The sequence below is a fragment of the Heloderma suspectum genome, chromosome 12 (assembly GCF_057233095.1).
Source record: "Heloderma suspectum isolate Gila_16-S chromosome 12, 16-S_ref, whole genome shotgun sequence".
In the NCBI taxonomy this organism is placed as follows: domain Eukaryota; kingdom Metazoa; phylum Chordata; class Lepidosauria; order Squamata; family Helodermatidae; genus Heloderma; species Heloderma suspectum.
In genome coordinates, this window is record NC_139469.1 from 25,969,247 (window position 1) to 25,991,659 (window position 22,413).

Sequence of the window (22,413 nt, forward strand, 5' to 3'; positions counted from 1 at the left end):
GAGCTCCTGTGCTGTTTTATTTTGTTCTTTTGGTGGCTGAACTTTCTGGTTCTTTATTTTAGGTAGAGATATTAAGAAACATCTTTGGAAGGAAGTTTCAGGAGCACTGCCTGCATGCCTTGGAACTGGATTAATTTGGGTCTGAACATTAGTGGACTCGTATTTGGAACCAGCAGAAAGCCAGCGCAAATGCCTTCAGAGTTCTTGCATCATGCCATCCCCCAACGTGGGAAATGCTCTAATGCAAGGTGAGATAGCCCAGACTGACTTTTATGGCCAAGGTCACGTTGAAACTGATTCTGTAAAAGTATATCTGCTCAGAAGGTTATTTCTTCTGCATTTTCTGCTTGAAGCAGAGTCGGACTACATAAAGGCCATAACTTTAAGGGCCACAAGTTAACCCGTAAAGTTGCTGCTATGGGATGATTCTTCGCCTCTGATAAAACCAGATATCTTTTTGTTTTTCTAAAACCAGCAGCTGTGTATCGATTTCTGCATTTGACACCTATTTTTATGTGTGTACTAATGGTGATGCTCCCATATATATACCTGTATAGCCTTTGGCCTAGACTGATGGAAATCATGCCATGAGAGCATCTACGACGTAAGTGTAGCCATGACGGAACCCCACAGGGTCCAGCTCACCTCTCTGTCAGGCCCACTGAGTACCACTTTACTGAAAAAACCTCGCCGCGAGGACGTCACAGGAACAGAACACCCCCAGGAATCTGAGCCTGCTGCTGCAGCAGTTCGCATTGCCCTCACCCTTTTTGAGCCAGATCACAAGCGCTGCCCAGAATTCTTTTACCCAGAACTGCTGAAGAATACACGTGGGAAAGGGAAAAGCAGTTCCATAGGAGAAAAGGTATGTGGGTGTCTTTTCCTTTTGTTCTCTAATGTGCATTCTTCAGCTATCCATAATAAAGCTCTGAGATGTATCTTTGTTATGTTATAGGAAGATGGAGGCAGGAGGGAACTGTTGCAGAACCTTGTTTAAGAATTTCTGATATTAGTATTTGAGCTGTGAAAGGAATCAGAGACCTTTGGTCTCTGAATCTGTGTGTATTGCTAATCAGTACTCAAAAGTTTATTTACAATGCTGATTACTATTATTTTCAGATCACCTACATAAACTAAACCTGATACAGGAATCAAAATAATGACTTAGACCTGCTTTTGAGCTTCAAGTCTAAAAGATTAAAAACAAAAGGAAGGGAAATGGAGGGAGAGCTGTGCTTGGGGGCTGGAGTTTTCCCCTTGCTGATGTTCTTTCCTAGGTGGACCTCCCAGAGGTCCATGGTCCTCTGGCCTGTGACTGAGGCCAGACTGCCTTTCCTCCTTGCCTTGGCAGCACAGAGTAACTTACACTTGTTGAAGAGTTCTTTCTTTCAGGGAGCGGGGTCAAGCTCACCTCACCTAGCAACCCTTTGCTAGTGGTTGTATGATCACCCAGCGGCTCTTGGTTGCTTTTCCTTTTTGCATGCACCAATCCTTCTAATAGAGTCTTTGTCGTATCCCACAAGAAGAGGACAGTAGCGAACAAAGTGTCCTGCATCAGAGGGATCTAGCCAGTAGCCACATGACCAACACAAGTGAGCCAAGCCATGTGCTACAAGGAAAGGCAAACCTCCTGAATTCATAGTCCAGTACAAAGGGAGTTGTAGGGGGCCTTCCTGGCCCTTAACAGTGGCAAATGATTAAAGCAAGACCTATCCAATTATCTCAAAGAAGCCTCTCCTGGCCTGTGGCTTCTCCATGAAACAGTTTGGCAGACTCCATTCTCTCATTCTTCACCTTTTTTCCCCCTTTTCCTACAGAAAAAAGACCTTGCTGATCCCTTCAATGATGACGAAAAGGAGAGGCACAAAGCAGAGGCGCTTGCTAGGAAATTTGAAGAGAAATACGTATGTTTCTCTATTACAACTGCGCACCAGATAAAGTCTTAGTTTTCATCTTCATAGAAATGCTGTCGAAAACCCAAATGCATTTAACACCATATTAGGAATATGCACAACCAAGCACTACAGCAGTAATAAGTAGCTGTAATGAGACTGATACATGGGAGGGCAATGTGTACAGCACCAGTGTTTAGGGAATGTTCTTGTTTACATTTCTATCCCACCCTTCCTTCCAAGAGCTCAGGGCAGTACATGGTTCTCCACACATTTTGCCTTCATAACTATCTTATTAGGTAGGCTATGCTCAGAGATAATAACTAGTCCAAGGTGACCTCATGCATTTCATGATTTAATGGGGATTTCAACGAACATCTCCCAGGTTCTAGTTCAGCGCTCTAACTGCTACAGCATGCTAGTACTCTAGTGCTGTATACATAACCAGTGGCCATGGGAATTGCAGCATTTCTAGGTTTGGAAGGCCTTTTGAAGGGCAGGGTAAAAATGTTTAAATAAACAAACCTGTCCATAGTGGAAGCTTCAGTTTATTGCTGGTGGTATTCCAAAGGATTAATTTTATTGGTGTGTATCAGATGAAGATATCATACCCTTTATCTTCTGTGTATGTGAGCAAGGAAGATGAAATCATCCACTATCCTCCTCCTTTCCTGTCAGTTATATCTGGTTTACTCTAAAGGGATTTGTTTTGCATGACAATGGTAGATTCCAACTGTTTCTAAAATCTTACCCTAAACGTTTTTCAGATATATTATCTTGCAATCCTTACAAGGACCTTGCAGGGAAGATCTCTTATTAGTATTACTTCCCTGCCTTCTGTGGCTGAAAGAGTGGCTTGCCTAAGGCCACCTGGTGAGTTCATGGCAGAGGTGAGATTCAAATCAGGGATCTCATTCATAGTTCAGTCCTCTTGGCCACGTGGTACACAAGTTCATGTATTTATCATATTTGTCTCTCACTTTTCTTCCAAATAATTCAGGATGATGTAGGTCTGTCTCCTTTTATCTTCAGAACTACTCTGTGATGTAGGTTAGCGAGAGCATGTCTTGCCCAAGGACACCCAATGAGATACATGGCAGAGCAGGACAAGTCCAACACACTACATCTCACTGGCTCTCTCACCAATATATTACTGGCTTTGCTCCAGCTCTAATTAGAAACCTGCCTGGTGGTAGGTAATGAAGATAATACCTTGTCAATTTCATAGCTTAAGCTGTGGAACTGGCTGTTTTGTTTCAGTGTCCCCCTGCTTGGGAATGCAGTTGAACTATCCTGTAGGAAAATAGTCTGAAAAATGAAGATTTGTGTTGACTGTGATATCCTGGATTTCATTTCCAATCATGTACATCAGTCTTTGGCTCCAGAAGGAGGTTCTGCGGGTTGTGGGTTTAGCAATGGAGTATATTATAGCTTTCTTTCTTTGCAGCAGTTGTGTCTAAGCTTGTCTTTCTCATTTCAGGGTGGAAAGAAGCGCAGGAAAGACCGTGTTCAGGATTTGATAGATATGGGATATGGATACGATGAATCTGATTCTTTCATTGATAATTCTGAAGCGGTGAGTAGTGAATGGAGGGCTTTAACTGCTAACAGCGGAGCTCCAGGGCAGGTGATAGAGCTGTCTGCCTTAGCAACAGTGACCCTGCCTGGAGCACCCAATGTCAAGGGCCCAGTTGTACAGAGACTTAGTCTGGTGGCAGTGGTTCCAAGCTCCACAGCTGTGTTGTTTTTCCAGGCTGCACAGAGGCTAACAGGAGGCATTTGAGCTGGTCCTTACTATGCAGTACTTGCCTAGAGTGTCAGTGCCACACAGGCTCAAACTACTGCTTGTTTCCTGCCACAATCCAGAGCAAGTGTGGGCAGACCAGGCTTATAATATCTGGACCTCCAAGGTCCACAAACTGGAGCCGGATGCCAAATAGTGGCTCAGGAGACAGACAGAGAATTAAGGAACAGGGTCTGTTTGGGCATATGTTAAATGAGGAATTTGTTTTCACTACCAGAATTGAGCTCTCTATCCTTTCACTCACAATTCCACACCTGGTTTTCCTCCAAGCTTTCTTCAGTTCAGCATTTTGGGGGCAAGGGGGATCATTTTATTTATATTCTTAATTGGCAGTAAGAACCCCCTTCCTAATCTACAGCAAATCATCCAGAGATCTGCCAAGTAGATCTACCTTCTGCCCACCCCTGGTCTGGAGGACACTCAGGCCTGCGGTAATGCATGATTGGAGCTTTTTCCTTTATAATCTTCCCAGAATTGAACCTCAAATTGAACTTTAGCATAGTCAGTGTATATAAAAACAGGTTTGGTGGCAGGAGCTATTGCAGCCAAAATGAAAGCGGAGGGGAAAGGGAAACTGTATATAGACCAAGGCACCTTAGTCAGGAAGGAGATTATTAGAGCTGAGGGAGGGAAAGTACAGTAGGTGCTGAAGTTTCCTACTGCACAGTAAGATGCATGTAATAAGAACATGGCATTTTTTTCTTGACCAGAATGACTTGGCCTGTTTGCTGGAAATGTGAGCATATGGTTTTGTTGGGCTTCCACGCTCCAGTTTTGCAAGGAGAGAGTAATGCAAGAAAGCTGACTGATCTCTCTGTTTTGTTTCCAGTACGATGAGCTTGTTCCAGCATCTCTAACAACCAAGTATGGAGGCTTTTACATCAACTCTGGAACTCTACAGTTCCGCCAAGCTTCGGAATCAGAGGATGACTTTATCAAAGAGAAAAAGAAGAAATCTCCTAAGGTCTGGGATTAAGATGCTCTGGATGCTTGTTAATTAATTCATGATTTGCTGCCATTACATGCGAATAGGGCCAGTGACTGAAATCACCTAAATCCTTGGCCAGCAGAAGATTTTTCCTCTTAAAGAAAAAAGTGCAATCTATGGTTTATAGTTGCATTCTATGCATAACTGTATTGGATTTGGAAAGTGATGAGGAATCTTTCTTCACTCATTCTCAGCATCCTCAGCCATGGCTCCTGACTTGTTTTGGAATAGGGGCCTTTGGAGAAAGTGTTTTCGCAGCCCTGTTTAGTGGTGGGGTGATTGATCCTTAAAACCCTTAAATTATGAGACACTTCATAAATTTCCATGACAGAGAAAGAAATACCTTGTTAGTAAGAGTGGTATGTCATGCCTAAACTGGACAACAATCTTATTTCTGGATTTTAGACTGTAAGCCTGCAGGCAACACTTGTTTCTCTTTATGAAAGCATTTAGTGTTGTCTAAGGTGATCTATGATAACCTGAATTTTAATGCAATCATTTAATTTCCAGAAACGGAAATTAAAAGAAGGAGGTGAGAAGATGAAGAAGAAGAAGAAAGATGATTCTTATGACAAAGAAAAGAAATCTAAAAAATCTAAGTTTCCCAAAACCGGGTAAGAGTTTTCTATTTGTATTAAACTGGTTGTTGAAATGATTGATGCTTCATCTTTCTCTTGGCAGGGGCAGATGTACTAAATTCAAATCCTGGTTCTAGCCAGCAATTTCCTAGGGTGGGTGGTATGAATCAAATCTCTGATCTCCTTCAGTGATCTGTCTCCTGGGTGTGAGTGAGATAAGGATTATAAATAATTATGCATAAGGCTGAAATAAATGCTGCAGATAATAAAAATGAGTTGGTGAGAAGTTTTTTAGTCTTGGGGTGAGTTCAGATGGTCCATCAGCTGGTCTCTTCGCTTACACAAGTGATCCGCTCACATAATCAGTACAACGTCTAAAGTTGCAACTTCTGGAATATCACAGCAGCTATTTCCACCCTGAGAGCTTTGGCTATTGGGTGATATAGAAATGTAATAAATAAATTCTATGATTAGAACAATCACAAACTTCATCTTTTTTCTAATTACAGACCTTCTGTGATTTGCAACTTCAAATGTTAAATTTAAACACAAAAAAGGAAGCAGAAAACAGAAGCAGAATTTTGAAATTCATTGTCTATAGCAGCTCCGAGCTGAAGGAGCAGGGTGAAGATACAGTTATGTCTGGCTTAGGTTTACTTGGTTTATATGATGGCATGTTCACCACTTAGGGTCGTGGTGGTCAGATTATTGGAGACCTTGCTTCTCATTTGCCGTTTCCTCTGTGGGGAGTATAATTCCATGTTTCTCTCACAGTTTCACAGCCCTGAATGCAAGCAAGGAGAAAAAGAAGAAGAAATACTCAGGGGCCCTGAGCGTCAAGGAGATGTTGAAGAAATTTCAGAAGGAAAAGGATGCTCAGAAGAAGAGGGACGATGAACCAAAGCTGGCCGTTCTCTCGCTGACTGAAACTCCACCTCCACGGGAAGTGGAGAGCGGGCCCGATCCAATCCTCTCTCTCTTTGGCCACACCAGTGACAACGACCTGCTCCAAGCAGCCACTGCCATGGACTCCCTGACTGACCTTGACCTGGAGCAGCTTCTCAATGAATCTCCGGAAGAAAGCCCTTTCCACGACATGGAGGACGGGAGTGACCCCCTCGGGATGGGCCTGGAGCAGGACATCAAGCAGCCTCTTTCCCTTCCCGATGGACTTCCAGGACCACTGGAGAAGCGCATTGAGGAACTGACTCAGGTACTACAAGTCATGCTGGATGTGGCCCGTCCTGCCTCTCACGCAGGAGACAGCTGGTGCAGCAAGAAGGCCAGGTGCCCTTCTGGCTAGGAAATGGGTTTATAGCAAGTCAGACCACTGGTCCATCTAGCTCAGTATTGTCTGCACTGACTGGCAGCATCTCTTTAGTTTCACACAGGGGCCTTACCTGGAGATGCAAGGGATAGAACGTGGGGGCTTTTGCATGCAAAGCAGGGGCGCTACCACTGAGCTGCAGCCCTTCCCCGGTCAGTGGCAGCTCATCCAGGTGGCAATCTTTGCTTGCTTTTGTGTTTTAAAGAAGTTATTGTATGAACAGCCAAGCTGTAAGGACCATTCACACAAGCAGGCAGTTGTGATGAAATGTGGTCACATAATGCAGACTATATTTATAAGTTGTAGGCCTCTTGAGCTCTTTGCCTGCTTTTCCTCCAGACTCAGAGATGCCTAGGTGACAGAAGTGAAGGTCTTGTTGGGCTGAGGGTTTTTTTCTACATCCCTTACATTTATTTCCCATATAATTTCCATAGATATATGTGTGTATATATAGTGCAAACTCAGGGTTGCCCCCAATTGAGCTGCTACTTCCCTCTTGTGTGTGGGTGATGCTGCTTTGGCTATATAAGGAACAGCATGCTTACTGTAAACATCAGAATTATGATGATGGTGTGGAGAGAGCAATGGTTTCTCTCCCTCCCATAATACTAGAATAATGAAACTGGTTGGCAGTGCTTCATACAACTGATAATTAATTTTATGAAATTCGCTTCCACAAGATGTGATTGCTGCTAGCTCAGATGGCTTTAAAAATGGGATTAGACAAGTTCATGGCAGGTGGGTCTGTCAGCTGTTATTGGCCGTGATGGCTAAATAGAGCCTCCATGTTCAAAGCCACCAAATAGATGTGGTGGTAGTGGGGGGACAACAGCACAGTGGGGCTATTACCTTCGTGCCAAGCTTGTTGATGACCCCTGAAGGCCTTCAGCTGACCACTATTGGAAACAGGATGTTGGATTAGATGGATCTTTGGGCTGATCCAGCAGAGCTCTTTTCTTACATATGCCTGTTCTGTGGGTGATGCTGGATTGCAACTTCTGTCAAATTTACTGACTCTACACCCACACACTTCCACCCCTCCCCCCAATACATACACACTCTTTTTAAAAAATTGGGCTACATTTTCTGTGTCTCTGTTGGTTAGTAACTGTTCTGCGTTGTCCATTTACGAATTAGGCTGCCAGAGCTGCAGAGGGAGAAGGCAAACACAAGTTCTTCAACCAGGATATGAATAGCATCTTACTGGAGTAAGTTCCTTCTCAGATGTACCAGCTGAGCCCTGTAAGCTCTGGGGAGAGCAGGAGAATTGAGGCTCCATTAAGCATCAATGTTCTGCATGACACATAAATCTGGGACTGTTTATGCCCCATTCTGCAACATGGCTGATGAACTGTGGCATCCCTTTTCTGGGATTTTGATGATGCAGTCTGGGCCCCTGATGGCACCTTCAGCTTCCAGAGAGGAGAGAACAGGATTTTCATACAGGCTAAAGCTATGCAGTCTCCAAATACCAAAATGAATCAGAACAGGATTCCATGAATTCTCATGGCAGGCAGGCGACTTGCAGAATTTCTACAGTCGTGTTTACTTTCTGACCAGTTGTGTGCAAGGGTGCACCAGTTTGCCACTAGAGGGGTAGAAGTCTGTCCTTAAAACTTAAGCCACCATGTTCGATACATAGTGCAGAACATAACATTGATCTCCCTCCAATCCCCTGCCCCACCAGCGGTATGAGGCGTCACACCAAAGAAGGGAGTAAGGGTGAATAAAGTGGGATTTCTTGGCACTGCAGGGAGAGAAATCCCAGAAGCATCACCATTTTCGGAAGCAACAGTCTCATCCCTATATTTTGAATGACTGGGCAAAGGGGCAGGGGGAAGGTGAGGCAATATTAACTGGGTTATACTGCAGTTGCTAGGGGGAGGCTTGGCCATATTGGGGGGGTGGGGGTGGCAATGGAGGAAAATAAGAAAATATATAGATAAGTGATTTTGAATATAAGAGTGAAATGTGCCTTCCATTTTAATTTGGAAGCGGGAGGAGAACCTTCTTCCATATGCTTCAAAAGTTTAGCAAATGCTATTTTATACATCAACAAGATATCTAAGAGTTACTATGGTTCTATCATGTGGCAAATCATAGGGTGTTACTAATGCTAAAACAAGGAGTCTTGTGGCACCTTAAAGATGAGCAAAGCTGTTATGGCCTAAGCTTTTGTAGACTACAGTCCACTTCATCAAAATGCAAATAAGCTCTAGTCCACAAAACTGTATATCATAATTGCTTTATCTTTAAAGTGCCGTAAAACTTTGGTTTTTTGCTGCAAAAGACTTAACGCAGCTATCCCTTTGGGAATTGCTAACACTCTTTCTTTTGCCAAGCTGTAGCACAACTTTTTGTGAAGGGCAGTATGATGCATGGTTGTCTATGTCATGAGCTGTAAAAGTTCCTCTGTTCTCTTTGCATGTGCCATGCACTGAGGAGTTTTGCCTTGTGAGGTATAGATCCATCGACTGCCAATTTGTTTCTGGGCCAAATTCAAGCTAGTGTTGCTTAACCTTTTAAAGCCCTGCATGACTTGAGTCTGGGATATTTAAGGAAGCACCTTCTCCCATTTGTACCTTCCCACATATTAAGATCTCTAGTGCCACTTCAGTGCAAGACCGTACTATGGAAAATTAGTGGTGGTGGCCAAGAGAGGGCTTCTTCTATTGTAGCTGCAAGACTGTGGAACCTAACTCCCATAAGAAATCTGCCAGGTCTATCAGCTTGGCCCATTTGATCGAGCCTCAAAAAACCTTTTACTCAGATTAGGTTTTTGACCGCTGAAAACTCTGGTTAGAGCTTGCAGTTACTGTTTGCCACTGTTTGAAATAATTGTGTTTTATTGCTTATTATCTTTGTTTGACTTTTAAATTTTAAGTTTTTAATTTGCAAAGGGCTTTACAATATTTTGCTTGTGTTCTCTCATTCTGATATCAAAGAATGACCTGGGTAGCATTTGCAGAAGCCCAGAGCTAAATTATCATGCTTTTTGCTGCCTTCAGTATAGAGCTACAAACCCGGGAGCTGAACAACCAGATCCGATCAGGGGTATACACTCATCTGGCCTCCTTCCTGCCTTGCAACAAAGACACCCTGGTCAAACGTGCCCGCAGGCTTTACCTCTATGAGCAGGTGCGTGATGATGGAATTGTAGTGTAGGGATAGCGGTCCCAAGGTTAGAAAGAAATGTCCCAAACTGGAGGATGGGAGTCATAGGTATCTCTTTCTGGGCTACTCATCTTTAAAGGACCTGAATTTCAATGTTTTTGCCATCCCTAGGATGGGAGGAAAAAGTAATTTAAGGATGTTCCTACATGGGGGCTGGCATAGGTCTCCCTTTCCTTTACCCTTGGGGGAACAGATTATTCATGGAGAAATGGAATTTAAGTCCTTTTATCCCACTCTTCCAAATAGTTCAAAGTAATTAACAGCACACAAAACAGAATAAAAAAAACACACACCATAGAAATACCACCAAGTAAAGCTGCTACAGATTAAAACAGGAGAAGACCCAGGTCAGCCAAACACCTGCCAGAAGGGGACAATCTAATAAGGCAGCTTTTCTAAGCTCTTTGGGAAGAATTTTGGAGCCATATCCAGCTAACTGTTGCCAACCTAACATGCTGAAAAGCTGGGTGGGAAGCTTTTCCTGACGGCTGGACCACATTTAGTGAATGGGCTTAGACGGGGAGGGCAGTCCTTAAAGTATGCAAAAACAATGTTTTTCCCACCCCTATCCCTGACATAAACTATCTGGCCACCTGTATTGGTATGGAGTTCAGCATAGCAAATGCGGAGTCAGTCCTTAACTCTGTTCTTTGTTCAGGGCGGTCGGCTGAAAGAGCCTCTTCAAAAACTAAAGGAAGCCATTGGCAGGGCAATGCCGGAGCAGATGGCCAAATACCAGGAAGAATGCCAAGCACACACCCAGGCCAAGTTTGCCAAGTACGTGTGTTAGCTTGTTTTTTGTCTGTGCAGTTCCCCTTCTCTGCAGTTCTCTCTACATAGCCAAAGCTTGCACAAGACCCTGAGCCCAGATGTATAACTGCTGATGAGTTCCGTAAATATCTCCCTTGCCTCTTGTACAGCAGCCTTGCTAGATGAATTGTATGCTAAGCGTACTCAGGCAGATAGCATATTTCGGAAGCAGGTCTGATGGCCATGCCGCATTTCAGTGTTGCTTTCCTTCTACTAGGATGTTGGAAGAGGAAAAAGACAAGGAGCAGAGAGACCGGGTTTGTTCGGACGATGAGGAAGATGACGATAAAGGAGGGAAGCGGATCATGGGACCCCGGAAGAAGTTTCAGTGGAATGATGAAATCAGGTTTGCAGAGAGAGAGGAACTGGATGGTTTTTAGAGCCCTTCTCCCAGGCTTCAAGGTAGCACAGGCCCCTGTGGAGATACCTTTGCATCTGCCTTCCTGGGCATTACAGCTTACTCTGCTGCAAGATTGGTTCAAAGGCTTGGGGCCTGCGGTCTCTGTCAGATCATTTATTACAGCAGTCTTTGGCAGACTGTGGGCCCATTCACACGTAATGGCAGCAAATCATGGGTTAATTAGTCCACAGTTAACCTATGATTAGTTTTTAGGTTGACTCTGGGTTGTTGAACCAACGATTAACCCATACTGTCCGGGTTCGCCTACCATGAAATCACCTCTGATTGGAAGTTACATATTCAAGATCGTGGTAGCACAAGACCCCAGCAAATCATGGGTTAATTAATTAAGCCACTATTTGCTGCCACTATGTGTGAACCGGATCTGTGTTTTGGAGAAGGGGGCTTTGGCTGCAGTGTCTGGTACAGAGCATGGTATAGATTTGTTTATTTCATTACTGTTAATACATGTTAATTGCACTTGATCTTTATAAAGAAACCAAAAGTGGCTAACATCAAGAAAAGTAACACAATATAGGAGCAACCCCCCAAATCCCCCCCCCACACACACACACACACAACCCCCCCCCACACACACACACTCTCTATCAAAACAATGAATACAAAATGGCACAACAGTCAACAAGCTAGTCAAGCAGGAAAACACACACACAAATCAACCCTCTTGATTCTCCTTGACCCGTTAGTGGCTTTTGATACCCCAAGGTATCTTACTGGACCAGCTCTGTGAGTTGAGGGCCACGGTGATATGGTGGTTCCACTCCAACCTGCGGAGTTGGTATTAGAAAGCATTATTGGGAGACTTCTGCTCATCCACATGGCATTTGAGCTGCAGTGTCCTGCAAGATTCCATCTTCCCCCATACTTTTTAACATATATACGAAGCTGCTGGGTGAGGATTGAAGTATGCTGATGATACGCAGCTTGCTCTCAGTATCATCTGAAGCAGGTGAGGCTGTGCAGGTGCTGAACCGCTCTCTGGACTTGGCAATGTGATGAATGAGGGCCAATAAACTGAAGGTGAATTTTGGCACATCGGAAGTACTATGGGTAGGTGGTACCTGGGTCCAGGAAGCTGGGGTTGAACCTGCTTGAAGGAGCAGGTGTGCAGTTTGGGGCGCTCCTTGATGCAACACTGTCATTAGAAACTCAAGTGGCTCGGAGCACCTCTCACCAACTTGTTTGCCAGCTGCAGCCTTTCCTGGTCACAGTTATCCACACTCTGGTAACTGCCAGGTTGGATTACTGCAGTGTGTTATACATGGAGCTGACCTTGAAAATGGTTCAGGAACTTCAACTCATGCAGAATTCGGCTGCTAGAATTCTGACTGGTTCTTAAGGCATTACCTTGGCTCCCTATTTTCCAGTGATCCAAATTCAAGGTTCTGGTTATCACTTTTAAAGCCCTAAATGGCTTGGAGCCCAAATATCTAAAGGTACATCATTCTGCCAATGCGTTAGTATCTTTACAGGATGCCCTTCTTCAAGTACCACCAAGGGGGGAAATACATTATGCATTAACGAAAGGAAGGACCTTTTCTGTGATGGTGTCCTAACTTTGGAATGCCCTCCCAAGGGAGATAGCATTGATACCAACTGTGCTTTCTTTTTGGTGCCTAATCAAAACATTCCCTTTTTCCCAGACATTTTTCATTTTAATTTAAACAAAAATAATGGTGTGTGTTTTCTGGTTGAATAGTTTTTATGCCTCTTTTAATTTTATTGCTACTATTATATTGTGTGTTTTTGTTAAAATATTATGGGATCCCTTATGGTTGAAGGGAGGTTTATAATTAAAAACAATAACAAATAAATAAAATACCATGATCTTAACACAGTAAAAAAGAAAAAGGGCAGATATCCCTTCACCAGCCACAGGAGACTATTCAGCCAACTCCAGAAGCTTCTCCAATGAGCTAGGTCTTTGCCAGGCATTACAAGACACCAAATGATGGGGCCTGGAGAGGGCTTTCCATAGGCTTGGTGCCACAACTGAAAAGGCTGTGCTCCTTAAGGACTCCCACCGTACCAGCTCTTGGGTTCAAATGGAGTCAGAGGCCCTAGATTGGTGTTAGATTAGGACAGATGTTGTCTGGTTCAGGATGATGAATATACTACATCCCGAATTTGATAGCTTAACTGACAGATCCAGGTCACATTTAAAATATCCTTCCAAACTGGGGTTGTGCGGTCTTTGGAGAGGGAGGTGGGGGAACAGATTTGGGTAGCTCATCAAAAAATCTTCTCCAGGGATTTGCTCTGCCAGGGAGTCAAGATCAAACTGGACGGATATGACCTTGAAAAGAACAAGGCCCAGCCGATGGAGGATTATGTGAAGACCTTCCTAGATGCAGAAGTCAAACCTCTTTGGCCAAAGGGCTGGATGCAGGCCAGGTGAGAGGGAACATGGATGAGAAGTCACTGTGTACTTCTACCCTTTTAAAGGATCCCAAGATTAGCCATAGTAATAGACCAGAGCAGGTATTTTGATGTTAGTGGGGAAATGACCACTGAAAGGTTTTAGTAGTGGGTCTGTGACTCGGTAGTATAACTGGAAATAAGGCTTCTCATGTTGAGCTTAAAATGCAACGGGCCCGTAGCTGGCAGGCATCTGGATATTAAACAACACAGAAGAGAAAGCCCCACGTTTTGAAGATTCAGAGCTGAGGGGCAGGCAGACAGCTGCATAAACGTGAATGCAAGGGGCATATGGATCAGTCTTGCTTGGTCTGCAAGGAGTGGCAGAAGTAGGCCTTCAAGAGAAGCTGCTTCAGGCAATGTCTGTGTAAACTGAGACCGAAAGCAAACAGAGGCTTGAATACATAGGACATCTCTGGCTTTTTAAGGGGGTCCTACGAGATGTTCTTAGTGGTGCTGTTTCTCCAGAAAGGCAATATACAGGGGAGCAGAGTGTTCCCTGACGGCACTCGTGTTGCTCAAATCGCTGGTGGTCTTTAATTTATGTACATAAAGGAAGGTGGGAAGGACAAGTCACCCTGCAGGGTGGCTTCTAACCTGTAGCAAATGCTGCCTGCATGTTCTTGTGGCTTTTCTGTACAATGGAGAGGTCTAGAAACTTTGCTTTATTTTAAGAATGGGAAGCTGTGATTCTCAGGCTTCTGCTAGCAGCACCAGGACCTTGCACTTGCAAGACTCCTTCCTGATGCTTGGATATTTGGGTCCAACTCTGGCTGACAGGTCTGGCTCAGCTTCTCCCTGTCTCCTTTTTCAGGACGCTGTTCAAAGAGAGCAGGCGAGTGCACGGCCACCTCACGTCAATCCCGTGAGTATCTGTCCTGCTCTTTAGCCTCTGGTCCAGTTTTGCTGTTGCTTACTTATGGTGCTGCTCAAAATGCAACCATACCCACACATGTCATCTAGCACAGGGGTGCACAAGCTAAACTTTTGTGAGCACCATGTTGATTGTGTGTGTGTGGGGAGGGGAGCAGTATTTGTGGGCCAGAGGTGAGCTGTATTCCGGTGCAATTACAATTGTAAAAATAGCCATGCTAATAACATCCAGAGAATGTTTAAGGAGCAAAGTGATGCAGTGCTTGCTATGAGTGTACGCATGTGCAGCACGGCATCCCTGACAGAGGTATGCTTGTTGGCATCTCTGGGAAATAGATATGTGGCCAATGTAAAGCTGTCTTGTACAGAGGCAGTCTGGTGATCCAGCCAGCCCACTACTGACTACTCTGCCTTGCAGCAGCTCTGCCAAGAGGCCTTGGGCACAGACCTTCCACATGGACCTACGGCCCGATTGGAGTCTACCAGGAGAAGAGTCTTCAGTGTGGTGACCCCCTTTCTTTGGAACTCCCTGCCTCTGGAGGCCAGGCAGGCACCAACACTGTTGTTTCTGGCACCTCCTGAAAACAGCACTATTCCAGGAGGAATTCCTTAACTGACCAGCCACGATGTTTAATTGGCATTGTTTTTAAAAAACATAATTTTAGTATGGTGTTTTAATCTTTTTATCCTTTTACTAATTTACCTTTTATGTTCACTGCTCCGAAATCTGTTTTAGATATGGAGCGGTATACAAATGAAAGAAAGAAAAATAATCTTTCCCACCTCTTGCTTCCTGAGATGCTTTTAACTGGAAATGTCAGCAACTTCACCTGGGACATTTTACATGCTGCAGGTGCTCTGCCACAGAGCCATAGCCCCTCTTTTTATATGTCTGCCTCTCATGTACAATACTTCCCATGGTTCCTTACCATTTGGGCTCGCATCCTAGTTGTAACCGGCTTTGAGCCTGTTGTAAATCCGGGAAGGCCTTAGGTTCCCTAGCTAGCAGTCCATGGCAGGTTTCACCACCCCAGCATTCCCTGGTCCAGTGCGAGGGAGGCATCCAAAATGTCACACCACCCAAGATTAGGCAGGGAACGCATGACCAAGACGTTTCCCTTGGTCTAGGCCTCCTTGGCTCCACCCTTCCAGTTTCTTCCCTGCCTTCACCCAGGACAGAGCTCATGTCTTCATCACAACTCTCTGTTGGCCTCACTCCATAAATTCTTGCCATTAAATTAGTTTTGGCTTGAATCCTTTCCTAGAACTCCATCTTCTTCCTGTTTTTTTCTCAATTGCTCCTCTATCACTAGTCTGTTAAGCTTGGCTAGGATGGAACTGGAAGGGAGGAGCCAATGAGACGTAATCAAGGGAAAGATCTTGGTCATGTGTTCCCTGCCTTCTCCTGGGTGGTGGGAGGAGATAATCCATCATGGATGTCTCCTGCACACCATATCAGAATGGAGCTTCACGGTAAGTGACCAACTTTCCATTTTGGGACCTCCCAGAAGTAAAATGAGCTCTTTTCTTGCTTGTGTCCCCCTACAGAGCAAAGAAGAAAGTCATGGCACCTCCAAAGGTGAAGGGGAAGGTGAGCAATTTGACCTGGGCTCTTCAATGGTACTCATCCCTGATCACATCTTGCAGGAGCAGTGAGAATATGGGGACGGTACAGTTGCTTCTTGTGTGTATCAAAACAGCTCTCCTGGCCTGCTTCTATTACTTATATATAGTGCCTTCACTGTACGTGCTGCTTTCTAGGTTTTGCTTTCCAGAGTTTACCTAAGCCCAAGTAGGTTCCTAGGACCTTGCATGCTAACATTAGACAATGGTTGAGGGAAGATGACAAAGAGAGGAGAGGAAGGCAGAGGCCAGAGTGAACAAATGCTGGATGCTGGCAGTTGCGTGCTTACGTGGCTTTTACACTTTGGTTCTGTAGGCATCGAGGAAGCTGAGCTTCATGGAAAAGGTGTGTTTTGAAGAGTAGCTAAATTGATACCCTTCCTGGATTAATTGATTTCAAGTAGGTTTTATGTAGACATAAAAAGGAGTTGGCTTTGGAGCATTCAGCACTGTGACCACAAGAATTAGAATGTTCTGGGAAAGCGTACGTTGGGCTGAATGCACCGCTCACTCAGAGGGCTCAGACTTAAACTTCATTCCTAATGTTGCCCTTGTTTTTTTAGTTAAAATAAAATTACATGACTCCAAATTCTAAAAATTGTACAGTACCAATGACTGTGCCACTTTGAAACTGGGAACAACCCCTTTTAATGATCTAGGTGTCTTGTCTGGTGTGGTGTATTGTGCACTTTTAAAATAAGATTGGTTGTGCTGTATTTGCATAACTTTCTGCAGCTGCTAGTCTTGAAAGGAGCGTGGAGCCATGTATAGAAAACTTCCCCGCTCCCATCATAGTTTCTGAGACTTCAAGCTCATTTTCAAACCTATCGTAAGTACTAGAAACTTGGTGAGGGTTTCGTTTTAAATAAAAGCTGAATTCTCTTCTAAGTAGCCAATTGTGCATTTGCATAGAATGTTCACAGCCTCTCTCGTAACCCACTTAATCCAGAGCATTTGGGTGATTCATATTCTTTTAATTAAAATAGTTGGGAAACCAGCTGGACAATAATTTTTAAATCTATAACTTACCTATTCCCTTGCACTTTCCTTTAGGAACCTTCCAGTAAGCCAGATAAGAAGATGCCCCTTCCTGTCCCGTTGATCCACTCAAGTGGCACTGTTTCGCTTTCTCCAGAGTCACAGGGAGTTGCTGTTGGTCTCAGCCCTCAAACCAGGGAACTCTTGGCCATGAGTTCAACTCCAGTCCCTAGCAGCACTGCCACTCCTGCTGCTTTCAGTATGGACGACTCTCTGGACGAGGACTTGATCCATAATGCCGCTTCGTCTTTGGAAGCAGTCTCCAAGGAACTGGGTGTACTGAACAGCCGAACAGGGGGAAGTCCTGACTTTACCCTTCCTGCAGCCCCAAAGGCATCTTCAGAGAAGCCCCCAATCCAGGCAACGTTGGAAGAGAAGCGGATCTTCCCTAAGCCGAGCCCTTCCCCTGCCCCATCTCCTGCTGGTGGCTCTCTGCAGTCACCCCTCAACTTCCTGGCTGAACAGGCCTTAGCTCTAGGCCAGTCCCCTCCAGATAAAAAGACCGAGGGCTCCAGTTACAAAGATCTCTCCTGCCAGACTCCCCCATCGAAGCTTTTGGATGCCCACCAAGCCAAGCCAAAGCATCACGGCTTGCCACGCACAGTTCATGGGCCCCAGACGTCTACCCCAGTGCAAACACCCCAGGTGAAGGTGTTTCCCATGGGTGCTCAGCCACCGAAAAGCTTCCCCCCTTCCCCTCCCTTTGTCAAGCTGCAGAGTCCCAAATCTGTCTCACCACTGCCCCAACGTCCCCTCCTCCAGCAGCAAGTGAAGACCCCCACCAAAACGCCCAGCTTCCATTCTTCCTCCTCTTCTTCATCTACTGTCTCCCCAGGGTCCAGCAGCTCCCACAAGACACCCAATTCCTCCTCTCTATCCCTCAGCTACACCGGGAAGCACCCCAGCAGTGCCAGCTCCTCGGGACAGTCTTTCAAGTCACCCTTTGTGGCCCTGTCCAGGCACGTGACTTCTGCCAGTGGCTGCACGGCCAGCATTTCCACAAACCAGGGTCCCTCCTCGGGCAGTCTGCTCCCAGGCGCCTCGCTTCCTTCTCCTGGGCAGGCTCCCAATCGCTCATCACCAAGTTCCATGGTGAAGAAGGCTCTGGTCTCCCAAAAGCTGACATTGGTAGCTCCGCCAGGCGGTCCAAATGTCAGCTCGAGCGGAGGAACACAAGGGGTGGCCAAGCTGCTGACTTCCTCCCTGAAGCCCACCGTGGTTAGCAACACTGCATCCTCAGCCTCTGTGCCAGTAAGTAGGCATTCAGAGAGGACACTGCCTTCACCTGAACCTGACCGCACAGGTTGCAAGCTCCTTGGTGCAAGGACTTGCCTCCTTTTGCTGATGCTGTACAGTTCCATATCACAGGGGCACAGAACCTATTTCAGCCTGAGGGCCAAATTCCATTCTGGGGACGTTTTCGCAAGGACCACATTCCAGTGGTGGGTGGGGCGGAACACAAAGTGAGTGGGACCAAAGCCACCGGTACACTTTATTTTAAAGCTCTTACTCTTAGTAACTTAGCCTTAGGAGAGGCATTGGAGAATGGTGGAAACTGCACACAAGCCAGGAAAACACCCAACAATTGATGGTTAGAGGAAAGGGAGTGGGGGCCTTTTGGAGAACCCCAGGGGGCCAGATTTGGCTCTTGGTCCTGAGGTTCCCCATCCCTGCTGTATAGAGTCATTGGGCATATAGGACCAGGTCAGACTACTGTTCTATCTAGCCCAGTGTTGTCTACTCCAGCCTTCCCCAATCTGGGGCCATACGGGCTGAGAATTGTGGGAATTGCAGTCCAGCACACACTGAAAGCATCTCGCCATGGTCAGGATCAGGGTCATCACCTGCTACATGAGATGCTTTTAACTAGAAACGACAGGGGTTGAACCTGGGAATCTTTTGCATGTGAAGCATGTGACTGCTGTTGAGCTGTAGTTCCCCCTGCCTCTTTCTAAATACTCTGTCTAATAGCCAGTTCCCCGTGTTCTTGTTACAATGCACCATGCCTAAGAAATGGAAGAAGGCTTGTGAATGGGACTTCTCTGCCCTATTCCCATATTTGTTTCTGCAGCTCTTGCAGTGTAGCCCCGCTGCTACCTCTCACCCTCAGCTCAGGTCACCTTTCATGTAGGGCAAATGTTGCAAGACAAAGTAGTTTGTCCTCTCCACTAATAATTCAGAGAGACAAAGCCAGGGCGGCGTGTATGGCACAAATCTGAAGGACCTGTACTGCATGGCATTGGGTAGAAGAAATCAGCTTCCTCGGAATTTCAGCTTTCTTGTCCAAATCCTTAAGGAGCAAGTTTCTAGGATCTAAGGCTACAAAGGTGCAAGCAGATATTTCTTGGAGAAACAGGATTTCCTGGGGATGTGAGTGGGCAGAGCTTGAGTGCCTTGTAGAGCACCTTGCCCCCCTCTCCATGTTAAGCAGAATTAAAATAAAGTCTGCAAAATTAAAAAAAAAGCAAAATTGCTAGTTTGCATAGTTTAAACAGGTTGCAGAGCTGAGCTTTTCTTTACACTAAAAAAATAAGACTGACATTCCGTGCCTTTTACACACACAGCCTATTTTTGCATTATTAGTCTTGAACCAAGTATGAAGCAGACAAATTTGCCAGGAGAAATCTTGTTGAGACTGCCACCGTTCCTTTTAGCTAATGATTAGGTGTCATTTTCTCAGTGAGTACTGGAGGCAAGGGAGGGGGAGCCTTCCTGAAGTGCGCTGATCTTGTATATCACCCTCTACGTTGCAGCATCCCGTGTTGAAAGTAATGGGCCAGTGCTCTGCTGTTCTGACTGGTACTTTTTCTCTCTCCTTCCCAGAAAGGAGCCAGCGGAGCAGTGCTGCTAACCAGTTCGTCTTCCTTGAATGTCCTGACCCCCTCCTACAAGCCCAGCAACCCAAAGCTGCCTGCCGCCCTCAGCTCTACACCGCTGGGGATTATCTCGCCCATCCACTCCTTCCCTCTTCACGTGATTTCCTTCAGCTCTGACTCTTCCCCCAAGGCAGGGGTGTCGAAGGATGCCATTGTCACAGGACCAGCCCCAGGGACTTTCCACCACGGCCTTGGCCACGGTAAATGCTTGTGGGAGAGAAGAGGCCGTGTGCCTGAGCCTGGCCTGCGAGTGCCGCTGGAAAGAGCCACCTCCCATCAAGCTCCCGCTTGGTGCTTGAAGTTGGTGTTTCTGTCTGTGCAGAAAGTGGCCTCGGACTCTTTTCTCAGTAGGCTAGTTCTAGGGTGGATTCAGATGGTCTCATCCTGTTGTCCCCCTCACCTCCACCTTGGCTTTTGCAGTTGCTGCCCTCCTGGAATTAAAATTGCTCTAACGCTGCTTCACACCTTGTTCACAGGACTGGCCCAGTCTATCAGGCAGTTGCCTGGGGCATCAACAGGAAGAGGCACTACCCTGGAAGACACTCAAGGAGTAACCCCCACCCCTGCCCCAGAATCTTGGGACAAGAAGGTCTGAGGCAGGGGGCAAGTGTCTCCTACCACCCCCACGCACACACGTTATCCCAGATGTGTCTCCTTCCCTCCATTCATTCATGAAGTGGTGGAGTGGGTTTGTGGTTGGGAAATCCTTGGCCAGGGAAGAGCCCATCACTACCACAGGCATGACAGTGTGATCTGGCCGCTCCTCTCCAGGGCTTGGCAGCAGCCAGACTACGTTAGCGTAATGGGCTCTTCATGCAGCTGCCTCCGTTCAGAAACCTCAGCTGGAGCCCAGCTGTGAGGTTCTTAACTGGTACAAGGTGGAGTCAGCCATTGCTGACACTGCTTAAGAACTTCACTGGCTACCTGTCTGTTTCTGGGCTCAGCTCCACAGTGCTGGCTTTGGCCAGCAAACCATGAAATGGTCTGGGACCAGGGTATCGGAGCACGCACCTGGGCCCTGCCTAACCCTTGAGATCTTTGTCAGTGCCCCCACTCAGGATGCACCCACCTCCTGAGGATCTTCTCTGTGCTGGAGAGAACTCCCTTTTCTATTTGGTGCCTGCTTTGAGGGGATTTAGGTGCCAAGTAAGAACAGCTGTGCCTGCCCAGGAGTGCAGTGGTCCTGAATGTGATCAGTCGCCTTAATCTGTGGCTGTCTTCTTCCTGGCTGGCTGAGCATTTGCTGTATTTTCTTAGTGTTTTTCAACTTACGCTGGAAGCCAACTTGGGAACTATAGCTGGAATGTGGGATATAAATATTTCAAATAAAGACAGGCGTTACAGGTAGTCCGTCACACCCAGCAAGTCTTGGCTTGAAGTGAATTGCACTTTGAAGCCCATCAGATAAACCAGTTCCACTTGATTATTGACTGCAGAAGCTGACATGCGTTGGGGAGGGTTGGTGCGGGGGGGGGGGGGATGAACAGTTCTTCATCTGAATCCACCTGGAGGTTTCCTCTTCTCTGCTCATTTGTTTTCATTGTACGTTTGTGTCTCCTTCCCCCATCCTCCTCCCTTTCTCTCCTCTTCTCTTCTCTTCCCTCCTCTCCCCATTCTAGGTCTTTTGGCTGGCTTGCCCTCCAGCCTGCGCCAGGCAGCGCCCCTCCCACACTCTGCGCTGCCTGCCCATTTATCACACAGTTTGCCAGGTAACTTCTCTGCTGCTCGTATGTGTCTTGTGCTTTCGTGAGCCAACCAGCGGGCGCCTCCTGCTTGCAGCCAGAGACCTGCCAGCTTTGCCACTGACTCTGTTGGCTTATGAGGCCTCTCAAGGGAGGCCTGCCTTTTTCCAAAGGCCACGATAGATGGTCTCTCCTTAATGCTGCAGACCTGAATCATAGCAACAGCATCCATCCCTTTTATTGAAGCTGAGCTCCTGTTCTCTCAGACCAGTCCCACTTCACAATTCCCTGATTCAGGATTTCTCTCTCTCTCTCTCATCCCTTCCTTTGTCTGAAATACACAAGAATGTGGATCAGCTAACGCCACGAGGGTCCTGTCTGTACAATTACCTACATGGTGTTAGTTCAGGACTGCTTATTATGGGATGCTGGCCTGGCTTTAAAAGCCTTGAATGCTCCTGGCTGTACAGGTGCTTTCTTCAGAGCAACTATGACAGTCAGCACCCTTGTGATGTACTTTCAGACACGGAAATTACTTGGGGATGCATTCTGGTAGGGAGCTTTATATCCTCTGGCTGTTTTTTTAGCTTGCCCCATGTCTAGAGTGCAGGACATGGTGCCATAGCAACTTGATTGCTTTTTTGCTGCCAATTGATTTATTATGATTATTATTGCTTATTTGTTGCTAATAGTTTGCTGCTGCTACTTTTTATTAGGTTTTTTGCTGCTATGCTCCGTTAAAATTGTAATTCAACAGAGTTACGTTTTTGTTTTGTTTACTTTGATTCCATTAGAAACACAGGAAGCTCCTTTATACTGAGTCAGACTGTTGGCCCATCTACCTCGGTATTGCTTTCTCTGATTGGCAGCTGCTTACCAGGATTTCAGACACACGTCTTTCCCAGCCCT

At 46.0% G+C, this 22,413-nt stretch overlaps 1 protein-coding gene across 10 annotated transcripts in view; it reads left to right on the plus strand.

The window, feature by feature from the left end:
• Positions 1-22,413, plus strand: part of UBN1 (ubinuclein 1) — a 31,728-nt gene that overhangs the window by 4,905 nt on the left and 4,410 nt on the right. Inside the window, exons 2-17 of one of the 10 annotated variants that reach the window (XM_084818850.1) lie at positions 63-865; positions 1,818-1,904; positions 3,373-3,468; positions 4,526-4,660; positions 5,195-5,298; positions 6,037-6,475; positions 7,727-7,797; positions 9,598-9,727; positions 10,422-10,540; positions 10,791-10,919; positions 13,245-13,388; positions 14,227-14,277; positions 15,834-15,954; positions 16,962-18,197; positions 19,770-20,022; positions 21,442-21,531. In XM_084818850.1, the coding sequence (XP_084674976.1) occupies positions 617-865; positions 1,818-1,904; positions 3,373-3,468; positions 4,526-4,660; positions 5,195-5,298; positions 6,037-6,475; positions 7,727-7,797; positions 9,598-9,727; positions 10,422-10,540; positions 10,791-10,919; positions 13,245-13,388; positions 14,227-14,277; positions 15,834-15,954; positions 16,962-18,197; positions 19,770-20,022; positions 21,442-21,531 (3,454 nt within the window). In that variant the 5' untranslated portion in view covers positions 63-616. Of the gene's footprint in view, positions 1-62; positions 866-1,817; positions 1,905-3,372; positions 3,469-4,525; positions 4,661-5,194; positions 5,299-6,036; positions 6,476-7,726; positions 7,798-9,597; positions 9,728-10,421; positions 10,541-10,790; positions 10,920-13,244; positions 13,389-14,226; positions 14,278-15,833; positions 15,955-16,961; positions 18,198-19,769; positions 20,479-21,441; positions 21,532-22,413 lie in introns of those variants that run through there. The other 9 variants (XM_084818851.1, XM_084818848.1, XR_014785592.1 and 6 more) reach the window with 9 other exon arrangements.